Below are 16624 nucleotides of genomic sequence, written 5' to 3'. Positions count from 1 at the left end.
GGAAAGTAATGCTCCAGGCTGGGTAAACAGGGGTATCTTTTTGTCTCCCTGGTATCTGTTCTGGCAGGTGTGAAATAGTTTGCCAACCTTGATTCCCTTTCCAAATCTACACATTTGCACTCCACTTCAATTTCCTGGAGTCGTGGGAAAGTTATTACCGAGTTATGAATTAATGGTAGGGTAGAGAGTTTTACACATTGGCCTCAACCATCTGGCAAAACAGTAAAACCAGCGGACCAGGCAGCAGCAAAGGGCTCTGGGTGTAATTGGTGTTCACTGCTCAGCCTAGCATAGATGAGCTCTGCCGGGAGGGCAGAGAATGGGAGGGGGAGGGGAAGGATAGGGAAGGAAGGATGGGAAAGGGGTGCTGAGGAAATGGGACGGTGAGGACCCATTAAGCTGATGGTTGACTAATAACTTCATTTCTCTTCTTCAACAGAGGAGTCATGGTACTGGAAAGGGAAATAGATTTGTATTCTGATTCTGAAGTCTCATGGAAAGGTTTTTTTCTCAAGGAAGCCTGTAATATGATTCAGTTTTGCTCAGTTCTTTTTTCTTTTCTGGATGAGAAGGCAGAGGAAAGGATAAGGGCAGAGAAGAGGATATGGGTTGTTTCCTTTTTTTTTTTTTTTAAAGAAAAAGATAGAACCTTGTGCATTGCAAAGAGCTCTCGAAAGACATTTTATGAGAACAGTTAGAATTACAAGTGTGCTCTTAGTGTGTGTTTCATTCTAATTCAAGCCTAAAGAGTTCAATTATTATTTTCATTAATGGTGTCAGATTTGTATCTGAGTGTAAAAACAAGGACTTTTCCTTAGAGATTTTTTTCCCTGTGAGCCTCATGGTGTCAAAGAATAGAATTCAGGAGAATGAAGATGCTTCTGAATATAGAAGCAAGAAAAAAGCCACATACATACATAAATACACAAAAACCTCCTGACATATAACCCCAGGTCCTCGGCACAAATAAGAGGAGAATCAAAGTGGCCCCTTGTTTTTGCCCTTCAGTGGCTGTTAACAGTCAACTGCTTGCCACAAAATCACGACATTCCTTTGAAATGAAGTCTATCGGTATGGAGTCAGGGAGTCAGATTTACATGGTGGGAGAAGTAACTCCCTCTTGGTGTCTAAATGAATGCAGCAGATTCTACTCTGGAGGCAGTATGCTCAGTAATGAAGGAACTATTGCCAAACTGAAACACCACTTCCAAGGACTTGAGCATGGAATAGAAAGTGACTGGATGGGGCCGGTTGCCAGTCAGAAGCCAGCATGTTGCGTGTGTAGCTCTGAATTCTTTTGCTGGCCAGAGTTTGCTGAAAACAGGAATGAGGACTCCCATCCGCCATTTTTTGTGTTTTTGTTGTTGTTTTTTCCCCGTTATCTGTTAGAGTGAATTAATTACATGTGTACTTTTTTCTTTTCCTTTTACTATCTCTCTCTCGAAAATGAAGGGAAGTTCTTCCAGTGGGGTACATTGTGCATATTGGAGAGATAAGCAGGGCAGAGAGGACCGGATTTAAATCTGTAGCAACTCCTTCTGGAATTGGTTTGGAAAATGGGCTATTTTGAAATGTGGTGGCGGAAAAAGGGGCAATACGTGGGAAGGGATCATAAGTATATGTGTAGCAAAAGGTGAAGAAGCTGACTTACTTTGTACCAAGGCATTTACCCAAACATTTTGCATGAATAACTGCATAGCTGGTCCTCACTACTGGCCTTGAAAGGTATTTTTTGTTTTGTTTTGTTTCATTTGTTTGTTCAGATGGGGCTACACAACTCTGTAGCCAGGGCTGGAGTGCAGTGGCATGATCTCAGCTCACTGCAACCCCCACCTCCCAAGTTCAAGCAATTCTCCTGTCTCAGTCTCCCCACTAGCTGTGATTACATGTGTGCACCACCACACTGGCTAATTTTTGTATATTTAGTAGAGACTGGGTTTTACCATGTTGGCCAGGCTGGTCTCAAGCTCCTGACCTCACATGATCAGCCTGCCCTGGTCTCCAAAGTGCTAGGATTACAGATGTGAGCTGCTGCACCTGGCCATAAGGTCTTACTGAAAGTCCCTAATTTTTACAGTAATTATTAACAATTTTACTGTATCATCATCATCATCATTGCAGAAGCCTTGAAATCATGTGCGCTTGGTATGAATACCCCAGTTAGCTGCTGCATAGAGGACTGAAGTTTTCCGCTACCAAAGACATTAGCTTGCTGATCTGTTTACAAATCTCCATTATGGGGATCCTGCTTTGTCCCTTGGGTAAATGCTTTCAAAATTTAGCCCTGGCGACTTGATTCCCAAAAAATGTTTTCCAAGATTTAATTCAACTACTTTTATTCCATGTTTGATTTTCAGCTTTTTCCCTTCCATCATCTTGATAGACAAATGGCTCATCCACTTGAGTAATTTTTCTTTTTAAAGGCTGCAGCTATTTGGGCTATGACATCTTTGGACAATCTGGATTCTTGAGAAGTTTTGTTTTCTGAATATCTGATAGATTTGCTGATCTTTTCCTTTGCATCCTTCAAAATAGTCACAGAATTTCTAGAGCGTGCCGCCCCTGATAGGAATGGTAGACATTTTTGTTTGCTTGTTTTGTTTTGCAGTATGAAGGACTCCTCTCTCATTCCAGCAGAAGAGGAAGAAAATGACAGGATCCCCCATGTGGATGAGTAGGGCACTGTCCTGTGAAACAGTGCAGCTTGGCAACACGGTTAGCCTTTTTTTTTTTTTTTTTTTTTTTTTTTCCCCTGCAAAGCTTGGCCAAGCTCCCACCAGACCAGCATTTTGCTGAGAGTCAGAAAGGCTGACTTCCACTCTTATTTTTTCTGCTTACTAGCTGTTTTGCCTTGGGCAAGTCATTTAACCTTTCTGAATCTTGTTTATCTCCTCTCTAAGATGGGGATGTTCATTTTCCTACTCTCAAAGTTAAGAGGATTGATTACAGGAAATCATGCCTGGCAAATAATGTGAGCTCAATGAATATAGGCTATTATTAATGAGATTTATTATTTCATCATAGTCTTTTAGCCAAGAGGAATTTGAGAAGTTGAGTGTAGTTGGAAATAAGAAAGTGTATTACTTAAAACATTTCTGTAAAGTTAAAATTTTCAGATCTGAAATGGCCTTTTATTGAAATAATCTGGATGAATAAGCCTTAACAGTAACAGATCCCTGCCTTATAAATGTCTGTGGAGTTAAAGATTCTATGCCTCTTCTGTTCATGTGTTTGTTTTTACAGTTTGAGGGGTTGTTTAACTAAATGAATTAGATAGAACATCAGCTTACAAAAATGAGTATTTCATTTAAGCCTAAAGAAGCCAGTAAGTGAAAACTTTTAAGTCATCTTTCCTTTCCATGAATCTTCCAGGGCTTTTGTGCCAACCACCGCCATCTTGCCAAGCAGATCTCAAATACTAAGCCAAGTGTTCTCAGATGCGTCATCCCCGTTACTGAGGGTGTAACAAGAGCCCACTGGGAGCCTGACCTCCCAGAGTCTCTTCATTCTTGTGGACTTTAGTCAGAGTCTTCACAAGATTCTTAAAGCCTCAGGGCCCTTTCTAGCCTGGGCTGACACCTCAACAACCAAATAGATATATCCAGGGCACTTCATCTCCAGGCCAAGGCTGGGTCCCACTGCTACCTTCACCTTCCCTAGGGCTGCCTGGGTGAGATTCTGCTGGGCGATCTTGAAGGAGGAAAGTATGTTCTCTGCTGTTGGAAGGGTCAAAGAAGATGTTACAATTAAGATCTAGATTACAGTTAGAACACCATCTTTGAGGTTTTCTCTGGTCTTAACTGGAAACCAATCACTTGGGAGTTTTCCTACCATGCAAAGCTGAGTGAACTGTTATGAGGGCCGTTCTCAAAGTGAGAAAATGAACTCATGGGTGTGGCCACCCAGTAGGCTTCCCAGTCTGGTGTGAGAGCTTGGATTGCCTAATCCCTCAAAGGACGTAAACTTGTGGATCCTGGGAGAAGAAAGGCAACTACCCATTCCTTTCACATGTGATTCTATGACCCAGCCTATCCCTACTTTGCATGGTTTTCAGAGATGATATGAGAGTGTTTTAAGGGAAATGGGTTATCTCCTTTTCAGAAGCAGGCACAAACAGTGAAACTCAATTGTATTTTAATTTATTGGGCTAAAAACAAGGAGGTTTAATAGCTAATCCAGACAAAAAGTACCTTCCCCAAATCAATGAACACACATGGTTAAGTCCATATGTGGTTTGTGAGGCCATATCAACTGTACGCTTGGCTCTGCTTTTAGAGACCTAGCCTGCTTATGTGACCGTCATGGCAGAGAAAGAGAACCAGTTACAGCATCCCCTCTCTTGGTCTTTGGAGAGTCTGGGGTGTTCTCATCTCTGTGGTGTATAAAATGTGGCCATATTACAGCAGAAGTTGTTTCCAGGGTAGGCAGAATTAGATTCATTTTAGGGAAGTAAGGAACTAAGTTTTCAAAGTGAAAGGCATTTTGCATATTATTTGGTATACAGTGAGACTCTGTATAATGGTTGCTGTTAACTACTGCTAAGTTCACATTCCTTTGATGTGCATTCTTGTCTAATTTTTTTGTTTGTTTTAGTTTTGAGATGGACCCAGGCTGGAGTGTAATGGCACAGTCTTGGCTTACTGCAGCCTCTGCCTCCTGGGTTCAAGTGATTCTCCTGCTCAGCCTCCTGAGTAGCTGGGATTACAGGTGCCCGCCACCACACCCGGGTAATTTTTTGTAGTTTTAATAGAAATGGGGTTTCACTATGTTGGGCAGGCTGGTCTCTAACTCCTGACCTCATGATCCACCTGCCTTGCCCTCCCAAAATGCTGGGATTACAGAGGTGAGCCACTGCACCTGGCCTTATAGACTTTTCTTGTGTTAAACATTTTAAGGAGGGACTAGATCTTACATTCCAATTTGGAGGTAAATTGAATGGCCTCTTCCATAAATCCTGGAGAAATATTCTGCTGGGTTTTGTGGTAGTCAGACCATTGGTGAGAATTCCAGTGTCTGGCAAGAATATTAAGTAGTTACGTTTCCTGTGATTTCAGGCCTCCTGTCCCCCACCGCTGAACCTTAACTCTGCACTGTATTTGTGAATCTAGTTTGAGATGGGTGGGATGGGGGAAGACATGTGGAAGCCACTTAGACACGTTTGCTGCATTCCTGAATAGTACAGAATATTCCAGTATTTTAGAGATTGGAGGGGAGGGTACCCAGTAATAGATTAAGGGGTCTTCAGGCTCTTCTCAGAAGCTGGAGAAACATATTTGAATAGTTTGGTTGGGGGATCTTTGGGGCCAAGGACTTTGTTTGCCACTGTGCCTGAACCTTTTTGCACACAGAGCACAATATATATTGATCAAATGCATAAATAAATGAATTCAGCAGAAGCTTTCAATATGAAGCATTTATTTCCATGTTTCCATTTGTCTATCTTTGACCTACTGATTTCGACTTGGAACATGGCAGTCTCTTCAAGAAGTCAGAATCTTTCACTTTTTTTTTTTCTCATGATTTATTCCTGTTACGTGTGTGTGTGCGTGCACGCCCTTTATAGACCATTCTGAAGTGATTTTTAAAAAACAGATTTATTGAGATATAACTTACATAATATAAAAGGCACCCATTCAAAGTGTGTAATGGGGTGGTTTCTCTGTATTTACCGAGCTGTGCAGCTGTGTCGTTGGTGCAGGAAACATGTAATGTCACGTGGAACTCGTTGCCACAAAGATCCAGGCTCCAGTCCTTGTGTCCACCACTTACAAGCTTGTGATCTTTGGCAAATTTCTTAAATTCTTGAGGCCTTGGTTTTTCCCAGCCGTGGGATGATTTGTCAGTCATGGGGTTGTTGTGAGAACGAAATGTGGTGTTGTGTATCAGGCAGAGAGTGGCTACTCAGCAAACTGTGTTTCCCTCCGCTCCGTGAACCCTGTACCCTTCAGCTGCTGGACGTGCAAGATGGTTAGAGGGGACACACATGGCTCTGATGTGTGATATTCCTGAAGCACCCTCCCTGCCTCAGAAGCAGAGAGAAAGGTCCTAACAGGACAGTGCAACTCACCCAACAATCTGCCCATCAGCCTCAGGGCACCGCCCACTCAGCATGACGTCATCCCTGATATCCTATTTCCCACCAATCAGCTGTCCTCACTCATTTATTTTTTTCAAGCTTTATCTCAGTGGGTTTGACCTCCCTCTCAGAAACCCTCAGTCCCACCTCTGCCATACCCACTCGGATTTCAATAAGTCATTGTCTTTTGTTTTCAGTGGTTTCTTTCCCCAAAGTAACCCTTTCTGGAAGGTTCTCAACTCTGCATATTGTACTTTGCAGTCAGAAAATATCAATGTTAGAAAGAACCCTAGAGATCCTGTTCAACTCCTTTGTTAAGAGATAAAGAATGTGAGGTAACTTGGTGCCGTGGTCAGCTGGTAGCTGCAGGTCAAGGTTAACCCCTGGGGCATTTCCAACAGATCTGTGGAGTAAAGCAATGGGGCAGTTACATTCTCCTGCCCCACTGACCTCAGGATCAGACTGCCATCTGAAGGTCTGAGTTCACATGTTGACTCCACCTCCCGACCCTCTTTGTCCATAACACAAGGATAAACCTGTGGTTTTTCGTGTTTGCTCTTGAGAGATCAGAAGCTTTGTTGTGTGTAGCATGCTCCATGGTTATGATATTTACATCGTCAACGTTGTTTGGAGAAAGTGGAAATAGAATTCATCCTGATGAGAATCCGCACATTTGGTCTAAATCTCATAATTTATTTGGGTTTCCCGTTTCTTAGTGGAGAGTGCTGACATTTTCCAGGCAGCTCTGTTTTCCGAGGGATCTAAACCCAGGGGATTTGGTGAGAATTTGTTCCCTGAAGTTACCCCGTGGCTAAATGGATGGTATAGTTAGGGAAGGTTTTGTCTCAAGACCTTGAGCATGATGGATGGAGAGGGTGGAGGGCAGAGAACCAGAAGACACCAGTAAAAGGAAGAGAAAAAAATTGGAGATGTCAATAAGCCCCAGAATTTCTTTTAATAAATTTGTAGATCCATATATTAAAAAATCCAGGCCATAATTTCTGATGCAAGCCATTTAGAAGTAGCAAGAGAACTTTCTGCCTCTTTCTCTCTCCTCTCGCTCACCTTCGCTTTTCCTCCTCCCACTAACCTCCCCTTGTCCTTCATGAACCCAATGCTAAGTCCTTAGAGTACAGGGGGCTGTGTAGGTTACAAACTCAGCGCCCCAGACAAGCAAAGAGTCAAACTAGGTGTTTTCCATTCAAATCACTGTAAAGGGTCCTAATTTAAAATGAATAAAGCCTTTCAGCAGGCTATACGGTTGCCTAAATCAATTTGATTTTATGTAAACAATTATCTGTTTTGCACTTTTCCACCTACCACACCATTCATATAATAATGCCTTCATGAACATTAATGTTTTCACCAGATGCATTTCGGAGAAGGGAGTGGAGGTAGTCTAACACACGCAGAACGCATTACAATGAGTCCAGTTGTGGCAAAACTTTCCAGAAATCAAGGAGTCAATGAGAAAAAGCACTCTATTCGGGTTTAGTAGGGGAAAATGTAAATTGCAAATTGCCACTGGGAGTGGTTGAGGGCCAGTGTGGTGTGGCCGTGGGGGCTGTTGTTTAGAAACACACACGGGTGGGAAAAGGCAACCTTAGCGTGCAGTGTGAGCATCCGCAGCTGACTCTGCTGCCAGTGTTCAAATGGAGGGGATGTTTACCCTTCAGGAAATAAAATGTTTGAATTCTGATGAATCTTTACTTAAATAAAAGCAGTTCTCCTTTCTAACGCCCTCTGATGGCCTGGGCAGAGATGCCACTGCCCTTCAGAGAGCAGCAGCAGGTTGTGAATTTGAACAGTGTGGTCGGAGAGCCTCGCACAACGTTTTCTCTGCCTTGTCCTTCCGCAGGTCTCTTCCATAAAGACCCCAACACCTCCCGGGCACAGGAAGCAAAGCCCAACCTCCCACCCACCCTATAAAAGATTGAAAGAGAGAAGGGAAAAGCAGATGTTATAAAATCATGAAAAAAATATTTAGCTGTTGCTTCCAAATTCACACTCAACCTCATTCATGGGAGCATGTGGCCAAATATTTCCAGCAAACAGAGTAAAAGAGGCTGGAATACAGAAAATACTCTGAAGAGCCAATTCCCCTTCTCCCCTCCTTTATCATTTACTGTTTATCTCCTCATCAGTTTTTTAAAGTGATAAATACATTTAATTGGAGAGCTAATTCTTTTGTGCGATTGTTAAACAAAAAACAAGAGTCAGAACATTGTGATGAGAGCATTTCACCAACCGTGGCTTTAGAATAGAATTTTTTGGAAACATTGTTGATTTCTACTTATTTTTGTTTGTAAATCCTGGGAAAAATATATATCTTTTCCTTTAAAGTTCTAATTCAAGGCATGGATGTGAGAGTTCTGAAGGGACTTTGGGACTGCGGTAAAATTTCGTTGTCATAGTAACAGAAAGGGAAATAGGCCTAGCTCACCTGGGACTTTAACACTGCGAAAGCTGGATTTTTTTTTTTTTTTTTTTTTTTTTAAGGAAAAGGACTCTGCAAGTGAAATAAATGAAAAACTTATTGTATTTTGAAACCAAATTTCAAACATTAACTCGGTGAATTGCTGGACAGACCACCTCTGCCATTTTTCTTGGTTAACCTAGTTGCCTGATGAAAGATGCCCAATTTTAACATTGCACAGATAGGTCATTTAAGAGAAAATATTGGCTTCAAGAACTACATCTGACAAATGCTAACCTCAGACTGTTATTCTGTGCTTTCGTGTTTCTCTGGATAATCTGTACACGATCTGAGAGGACATTCACACTTTTTATTAATCATAAAAACCCTGGCATACCCGTACCAACAGACTTTGTCTTTGGAGAGTAACATACCATTTTCTGATTTCGTAAACATTGAATATATCAGGCCACCTTCACGTATGAGCATGATGGTGCCTGGGGCCAGTGGAGAGCCACAAAAATGAGATGCCCTGGGATTCTGGGCCAGGTCCCACCATTATTAACCCTGGAGCAAGATTTTCTGTACAGCAGGGGTCACTGCTGCATTTGAAGCCTTTTTGTCCTCCCCCCCCAAAACGAATGCTCTAGAAACTCTGCGGGCCGATGTACAAACCAAAGCCCAGCTTGTGAACCACTTAACAATCCCCCACAGTGATGGGGAAGTGGGCGCTGGGCTTGAGATTGAAAACATCCAAATTTGCAAATTGCAGAGGGTCAGCAATGTCCCTTCACAGACAGGGCAGGTTGAAATTCCCCAGATCTGAAATATAATCGCTTTCAAATCAAATCTAGTCGAATGCAGCTATAGTCTCTCTTAAAAGATATTTACTGAAAAATGTAATGCATTGTTTTCTCTTCACAGATTCTTTTTAAAATTTTTCCTCAAGTGCAATCAGAATTGTTTGAAAACAGCAGGAAACCCAAGGGACATGAGACGGTTTCAGGTAAGGGGCCCTGCAGATTTTTCCTGTTAAATAAGTCATCCTGTTTTCTCTCTCCTTCTCACTCTTTTTCTTTAAAAATTATTATTCACTGCTACTGCTAACAATACAGAAGATAATGGTAAACGATGACCCTCAGCCACTAGCACTGAGGGTTTCTTCATCTTGTAGTGTTTAAGCTTTCTGTCCCCATTGCCAAAGCCCTATGGGGAGAGGTGCCAACCGGTGCTGGAGATTTGATTTTAAGCCCTTGGGCTGCCCACTGCACATACAGCTGCCCACAGCAGGAACCGCGTTCTTGATATTCAGCCACCTTGGGATTTTTCAAAGCAGCTTCTCTGTATTTTCTGCAAGCAACAGCCCCCTTCTTCCCTTTTCCACCGATTAACTATTCAGTGGTCTCTCTCTGAGCCTTCTGGAAGGCAGCGGCCCAAGCAGCATGGTCACTTTAAGATTGGAGCGTGACAACAAGACCCACGGGACAGTGACCCAGCTGCCTGGCAGTTAAATCTGCCACCAGTTTCATCACCCTTGCCACTGATGTACTGAGGAGACGAGCTAATAAAAACAGACCGAGGCAAAGAGTATCAGGCTAAAGATGAGAGCAGGAGCAACTCCTCCGGCCCCCTTCCTTGAGCTTTGCAGGACCCATATTTAATTCACCAAATGGCTTTCCTGACACTCACACCTTGTGCTAGATGTGTGGCACCCCCTTTTCCATAGAAAAATTAAAAACACAAACAATCACACGCAAGCTTGAGACTTCAAAAAATAAATTCTGGCAGCCATGAGAGAGATGGGGATCCTTAGCCTCAAATTTCAGGTGAGGGAAGTGAGGCTCTGAAAGGTTAAATGACTTGCCCCTTATCACAGTAAGTAGATGGTAGAGTCGGGAGCCAGAGCTGGGAGGATTTGTTTGATCGAACTCTTTCCAGCAAACTATGAGCATGTGACACGTTGCAGCTGCTAGATTTGTTTTGGTGTTGTCTTCTTGAAACAATGAATAATTTTTTTTTTTTTTTTTAGACAAGGTCTCACTCTGTCCTTCAGGCTGGAGAGCAATGGTGAGATCTTAGCTTATTGCAACCTCTGCCTCCTGGGCTCAAGGGATTGTCATGCCTCAGCCTCCCAAATATCTAGGACTACAGGCATTTGCCACCATGCCCAGCTAATTTTTGTATTTTTTGGTAGAGACAGGGTTTTGCCATGTTGCCCAGGTTGGTCTCGAACTCCTGACCAGGTGACCTGCCCGCCACGGACTCTCAAAGTGCTGGGGTTACAGGTGTGAGCCACCATATGTGACCGTGAATAATTTTTGAACAAGGAGTGTGACATTCATTTTTTATTGGACCCTACAAATTATGTAGCTGGTCCTGCCTGTCACTTGGAGAGCTTCTGTGGTTTGGCCACAATCAGACAGATGTTGAGGAGCAGAGCCATTCAAGAGTTAATAGGGGAGATGGCCATATACAAGGCTACTGAGAGTTGCTTTGAAAAAAACTCTAACAGTATTTTTTAACCCCATCATGGCTATCAATCTTGCTGTGTCAGGAACATTTTTCATTACAATACTTAACACTATTACCAACCTCCCTTAAAAAAGTTGGAGCCTTCCTTTCTCTTGGGCAGGCTCCTTCCCTGCCCTTTTTAAATTATTATTATTTTTTGAGATGAAGTCTCCCTCTGTCACCCAGGCTAGAGTGCTGGAGTCCAATGGCATGATCTTGGCTTACTGCAACCTTTGCCTCCTGGGTTCAAGCGATTCTCCTTGCCTCAGGCTTCCGAGTAGCTGGTACTATAGGCACACGCCATCAAGCTCGGCTCATTTTTGTATTTTTAGTAAAAATGAAGTTTTGCCATGTTGGCTAGGCTGGTCTTGAACTCCAGACCTCAAGTGATCCGCCTGCCTTAGCCTTCCAAAGTGCTGGGATTACAGGTGTGAGCCACCGCTCCTGGCCCTGCTTTCTTATGTGAAGACAAACATAAATAAAATCAGCCTTCTTGGGGGTCAAACAGGAACCTCGTGCATGGTGGAAGTTGGCTATGTTCAGTATTCCAAACCGAAGTGTACATAATTTCAGTCCAAAAGAGAGTGACATTCAAAAGATTTCCAAGTGCCTCCATGACCAAAGCTTAGCTTCATTTCCAGAAGATACAGAGGCAGGGAAAAGAGAGTTGGCAGTTTGGATTTTTGTTCCATTTTATTTTCCACCCGCACTTTCAAAGAGTTTTAAATTTGATAATTTGAGGATACTCCTGTAAATGTTAAGATGCTTCTATTACAGTAGAATGCCTTGTCATTTTCTTTCTCCCAAATTTTATAAATATATTCACAAAGCAAATGCATGTGAGTATTTCCTCTACTTCTTTAGTTATTTACTTAAGTGGGATTTTCATAGTGCCTGAGTTTTTCACTGGCATAGAATAAATATTACTGATCTCAAAATGACATATAATTCTCGTCCTATGTGAAAGTATTTGACTTTTGCAAAGACAAGGCCAAAAGAATTGTTTAGACTTTGTGGATTCTATGATAGTCTTTTTCTTGGGTAGAGCTAAAGTTAATTTGTTTGCATTTTTATTGAGATAAAATTCATATGACATACAATTCACCATTTTAACCATTTAAAAGTATACAGTCCAGTGGTTTTGAGTACATTCACAGTGCTGTGCAACCAGCACCACTGTTTAATTCCAGAACCTTCTATCACCCCAAGAAGAAATCTCACGTCTCCCATTTCCTGTTTCTCCCCATTTGCTGACAACCACTAATCTATGTTCTCTCTCTATGGGTTTGTCTATTTTGGAAATTTAATATAAATAGAATCATACAATATGTGGCTTTTTTTGTCTGTTTTTTTTTTTTTCTCTTAGCATGTTTTCAAAGTTCAACTATGTGATAGCACGTATCAATACTTCATTCCTTTTTACAGCTGAATATTCCCCTGTATGGATATATCACATTTTAAAGTTTATCAATCAGTTAGTGGACATTTGGGCTGTCTCTGTTTTTTGGCTGTTACAAACAATGCCACTGTTAATATTTGTGTACAGTTTTGCTGTGTGAACATGTTTTTAATTCTCTTGGGTATATAACTAAAAACAGAATTTCTGGGTCATATGGTAACTGTTTCTTTAAGTTTTTGAGGAACTGCCAAACTGTTTTCCATAGTGGTTGCACCATTTTTCATTTCCACGAGTCATGTGTGAAGGTATGAATTCCTTGCCAACACTGTGGTTTTCTGTTTCAAAAAAATTCTAGTCATCCTGGGGTGTGAAGAGGTATTTCATTGTGGTTTTGATTTGCATTTCCTTAATCATTAGTGATTTTGAGCATCTTTTCATGTGCTTATTGCTCATTTGTATATCTTCTTTGGAGAAATGTCTATTTAACTCCTTTGCCCTTATTTTAGTTGCATTATTTGTCTTTTTATTGTTGAGCTGTAAGAGTTCTTTATACATTCAGGATACTGGCTCATTCCCAGACATGTGATTTGAAAATATTTGCTCCTGTTCCATGAGTTGTCATTCACTTTTTTTTATAGTGTTCTTTGATACACAAAAGAATTGGCAATTTTTATACCGTGCTTAGATTCTACTAAGAGTATAACCTTCAGTGAAAGCTCTCTCATATAGAGACAGTTATTATGAAGAAAGACTTGGTTCTATGCTATCATAGTCAAGTAAGAAACTTAGTTCAGGTTCCAAATATGAAACAAAACCAGAGAGTGCATAATCCTGGTGGTGGGACAGTGATCTGAATGGATGGTGACTTTCAGAAATTCCTGGAATAGATATCTCACTCAGAAGGACAGAGATAATCATTTAAAGCCATATACACAATTCCAATTCTCTTCTTTTGTGATATGGTCAAACATAATAAATATAATATGCAGAATTCTTTTGTGAGGATTTGTTCTGAATGGAATAGAAATACAAAACATTTCTAACCAAATCCTGAACTCAGTAATATTCTCTCCCTCCTTCCCTTATCTCTCAAACACTGATGGAACCTGGATTGTTTTTACAAAAATCCGGTGAGACCAAAATGGTTACATCAAGATTATTTTCAAGCTTGAACCAAATCCTCTCTTTAATTCCATTCAAGTATTAAGTGTTATAGGACACAAAAAATACTTAGTGAAACACAAAGGGTCATAACCCTTTTAACCCTTTTTAACCCTGGGTTTTTGTGTGTGTGCGTGCGTGTGTGTGTGTGTGTGTGTGTGTGTGTGTGTGTGTGTTTGGCCCAGATCCCTTTAAGAATCTGGTGAAAGCTATAGTCTGTATCCCATCAAAATACAACATTTAAAGTTTTAATTAAAATTTCAGGGATCTCCAGATCTCTTGAAACATCTCAAGCTTCCATAGACCCTAATCTAGAAAAATGAAATTCATTTAAAGCCCAATAGGCATCCTTCATGCAAGGTAACCTTTAACAATGGGGATCTGTCTACTTAGGACTTTTCCTGGTGGTCCCTCATCCGCTCTCTTGGCTTCAAATGCCCTCTGTTCCTGGATAATTTCTGTATCCATATTCCCAGATTTCTCCCCTCTCCAGAACTTCAGGCATAGAGCTCCAGCTTCCTCCTGGGCATCTTCCCTGGATGACTAATGAGCACGTGTTCCAAACAGAACTCAGTGCCTGCTCCTTGGTTCACTCCCTGCTCTTCAATTGTCAAAGTGTTGCTTTCTCCTCCTAAGTATCTGTTAAATCCACCTCTCTCCTGAAAAGCTGCCATAGCCCCTGTCTTTATCCCTTCCCTGTCTAACCCGTCCTCAGCATGAATGCCAGAGTAACCTTTTAAAATATGTCATGATGCTGGGCACAGTGGCTCATGCCTGTAATCCCAGCTCTTAGGAAGGCAGAAGCAGGAGGACAGCTTGAACCCAGGATTCGAGACCTGCTTCTGGAACATAGCACAATAAAGAAATAAAAAAAATACTAACAAAATGTCTTGAGGATGCCCCATCTACCCTGATGTGATTGCATGCCTATATCAGAATATCTCTGAACCCCATAAATACATACACCTGCTACATATCCATAAAAAATAAATATATACACCTACTAAAATGTGTCATGGATATCAACTGTTCATAGACACAAAACTTGGATTTAAAGAGGGACAGCTGAGAATATCGCTCAGCCTCTGTCTACCCTGATAAACCTGCCATGCTTGTCCCAGAAGTTCTCATCTGCCTGCTGCTCACCACACACCCATCTCTGATTTCTGTTCTATCTAGAAAGCTTTCCGTATGTTCACCCCTCTGCCTGAGAACTCTTCACCCCTCTCTAACTCGTGACTCCTTTCCTTGCTTTAAGGCGACACCTGAATGTCACTGCCTTAGCGATGCATTTTCTGACTCTTCCAATTGGAACTGTTGGTGCCTGGTCCATGCCGACACACCCTTCCCTGTGAGCCCCTACCCTGCCAGTTACCACATCGTCCTGCAGTTCTTGCTTGTCTCTCCAGTAGACTGTGTGCTGCTTGAGGGCAATTGATATGTTTTATTTATTTTTGTATTTATCATCAATGTCTAGCCCGATGGTAGGGATTCTGTAGGGCTCAACAGATTACTATTAAATAAATTTGTAAGAGAGCAAAAGAAAAAAGGAAAAAAGAGAAAAGAACCTTAATATTTCCAGGGCTCCCCAAGTATCTACACCCATGGGTCATGCATGTGGAAAATCACTTCTGCCCTCCTTGAAATGGAACAATTAGGTGAAACCCCAGATTAACAGCTCCGTGAAGGAAAGGAAAAGAAATGTATGTCTAGTTTAAGCTGACAGGCCTGTTAAGACATAATGAATCCCATTCTTTATTTCTTTCTGCTTGTGTGGGTGGAGAGCAGGCAGTTGTAACATCCAAAGGAAAATCGAGCCAGGAAGAGGAAGTCAGGCACATTGTCATTCCCCACATTCAAATTCTAAAAATCACTAGGAGTTGACAATAATTCAGAGCTTATTGTTGCTAATTCACTGTCTTAGAGAGGCTGGCTGGGTCTGTTCCAAGTCAAAGTGAACACATGTAGGTACTCATTCATTTATTCATGCACCCAGCCAATATTACTAATGAAACTCTGTGTGCCAGGCACTATCCTAGGTGCTGGAGGTATAGCAGAGGGCAAATCATAAAATTCCTGCCCTCGAGGGGCTTGCATCCTAGTTGAAGGATATGAAAATTAAATGAGTGGTTTGCATAGTTCGGGTCTGCTTCTCTGTGACATTCAGGTGACTTTCCTGGAAGCAGTGGGCTTCCACATACTGCCAGCTGTGTTTGTGGTGCTTGCTGGAACTCAGCAGCTTGGTCACATATAGATGTTTGTGGAGCTAAATGATACCCACCATTATAGTAATAGCAAGTGTTGATGCTCTTCTCAGTAGTGTTCTGAGGTTTCCACAGCATCATGTGTTATAGGACACAAATGCCAGCAGATCTACTTGAGACTGGGAAGCTTAGAGGCCCAAGTGCCAAGTTTTTATCCTCTGCCTCAAAAGGACTTCATTTTAAAAAGACATGATCATGGGGGTGTTCTGCATCCTATGGGCAGCACCAGCTTGTATTAAGTCATTCTGCACTTAATAGCATTCTGGAACTGGTAACCTTGACACATCTCCAACCTCAAAATCATTAAAATCTTTTTTTTTTTTTTTTTGTCTGAAACAAGGTGTCACTCTTTTGCTCAAGCTGGAGTGCAGTGCTGCAATCTTGGCTCACTGCAACCTCTGCCTCTCCAGCACAAGCCATTCTCCCACCTCAGCCCTCTACCTAGCTAGGACTACAGGTGTGTGCCATCAGGCCTGGTTAATTTTTGTATTTTTTATCAAGATGGGGTGTTGCCCAGGCCAGTCTTGAACTCCTGAGATCAAGGGATTCACCCGCCTTGGCCTCTCAAAAGGCTGAGATTACAGATGTGAGCCACTACGTCCAGCCTAAATTTTTTTTATTGATACATAATGTTTGTAATCTTTATGGGCTGTATATGATATTTTGTTACATGCATAAAATGTGTAATCATCAGGTCAGGGTAGTTAGGTTATCCATCAACATGTGAATTGATCATTTCTATATATTGTGAATATTTCAAGTCCTCTCTTCTAACTATTTTGAAATGTACAATACAT

The 16624-nt window shown here is 41.7% G+C and overlaps 1 protein-coding gene across 1 annotated transcript in view; it reads left to right on the top strand.

The window, feature by feature from the left end:
* The window catches only part of EBF2 (EBF transcription factor 2), a 202933-nt gene that overhangs the window by 129426 nt on the left and 56883 nt on the right, over window positions 1–16624 (top strand). Inside the window, exon 7 of the mRNA XM_032288567.1 lies at window positions 9417–9498. Coding sequence (XP_032144458.1) covers window positions 9417–9498 — 82 coding nt within the window. The remainder of the gene's footprint in view (window positions 1–9416; window positions 9499–16624) is intronic.

Source organism: Sapajus apella, unplaced genomic scaffold, assembly GCF_009761245.1.
Source record: "Sapajus apella isolate SASKATOON/1434 unplaced genomic scaffold, GSC_monkey_1.0 scaffold21, whole genome shotgun sequence".
Lineage (NCBI taxonomy): Eukaryota > Metazoa > Chordata > Mammalia > Primates > Cebidae > Sapajus > Sapajus apella.
This window is presented reverse-complemented; position numbering and strand designations above follow the sequence as displayed.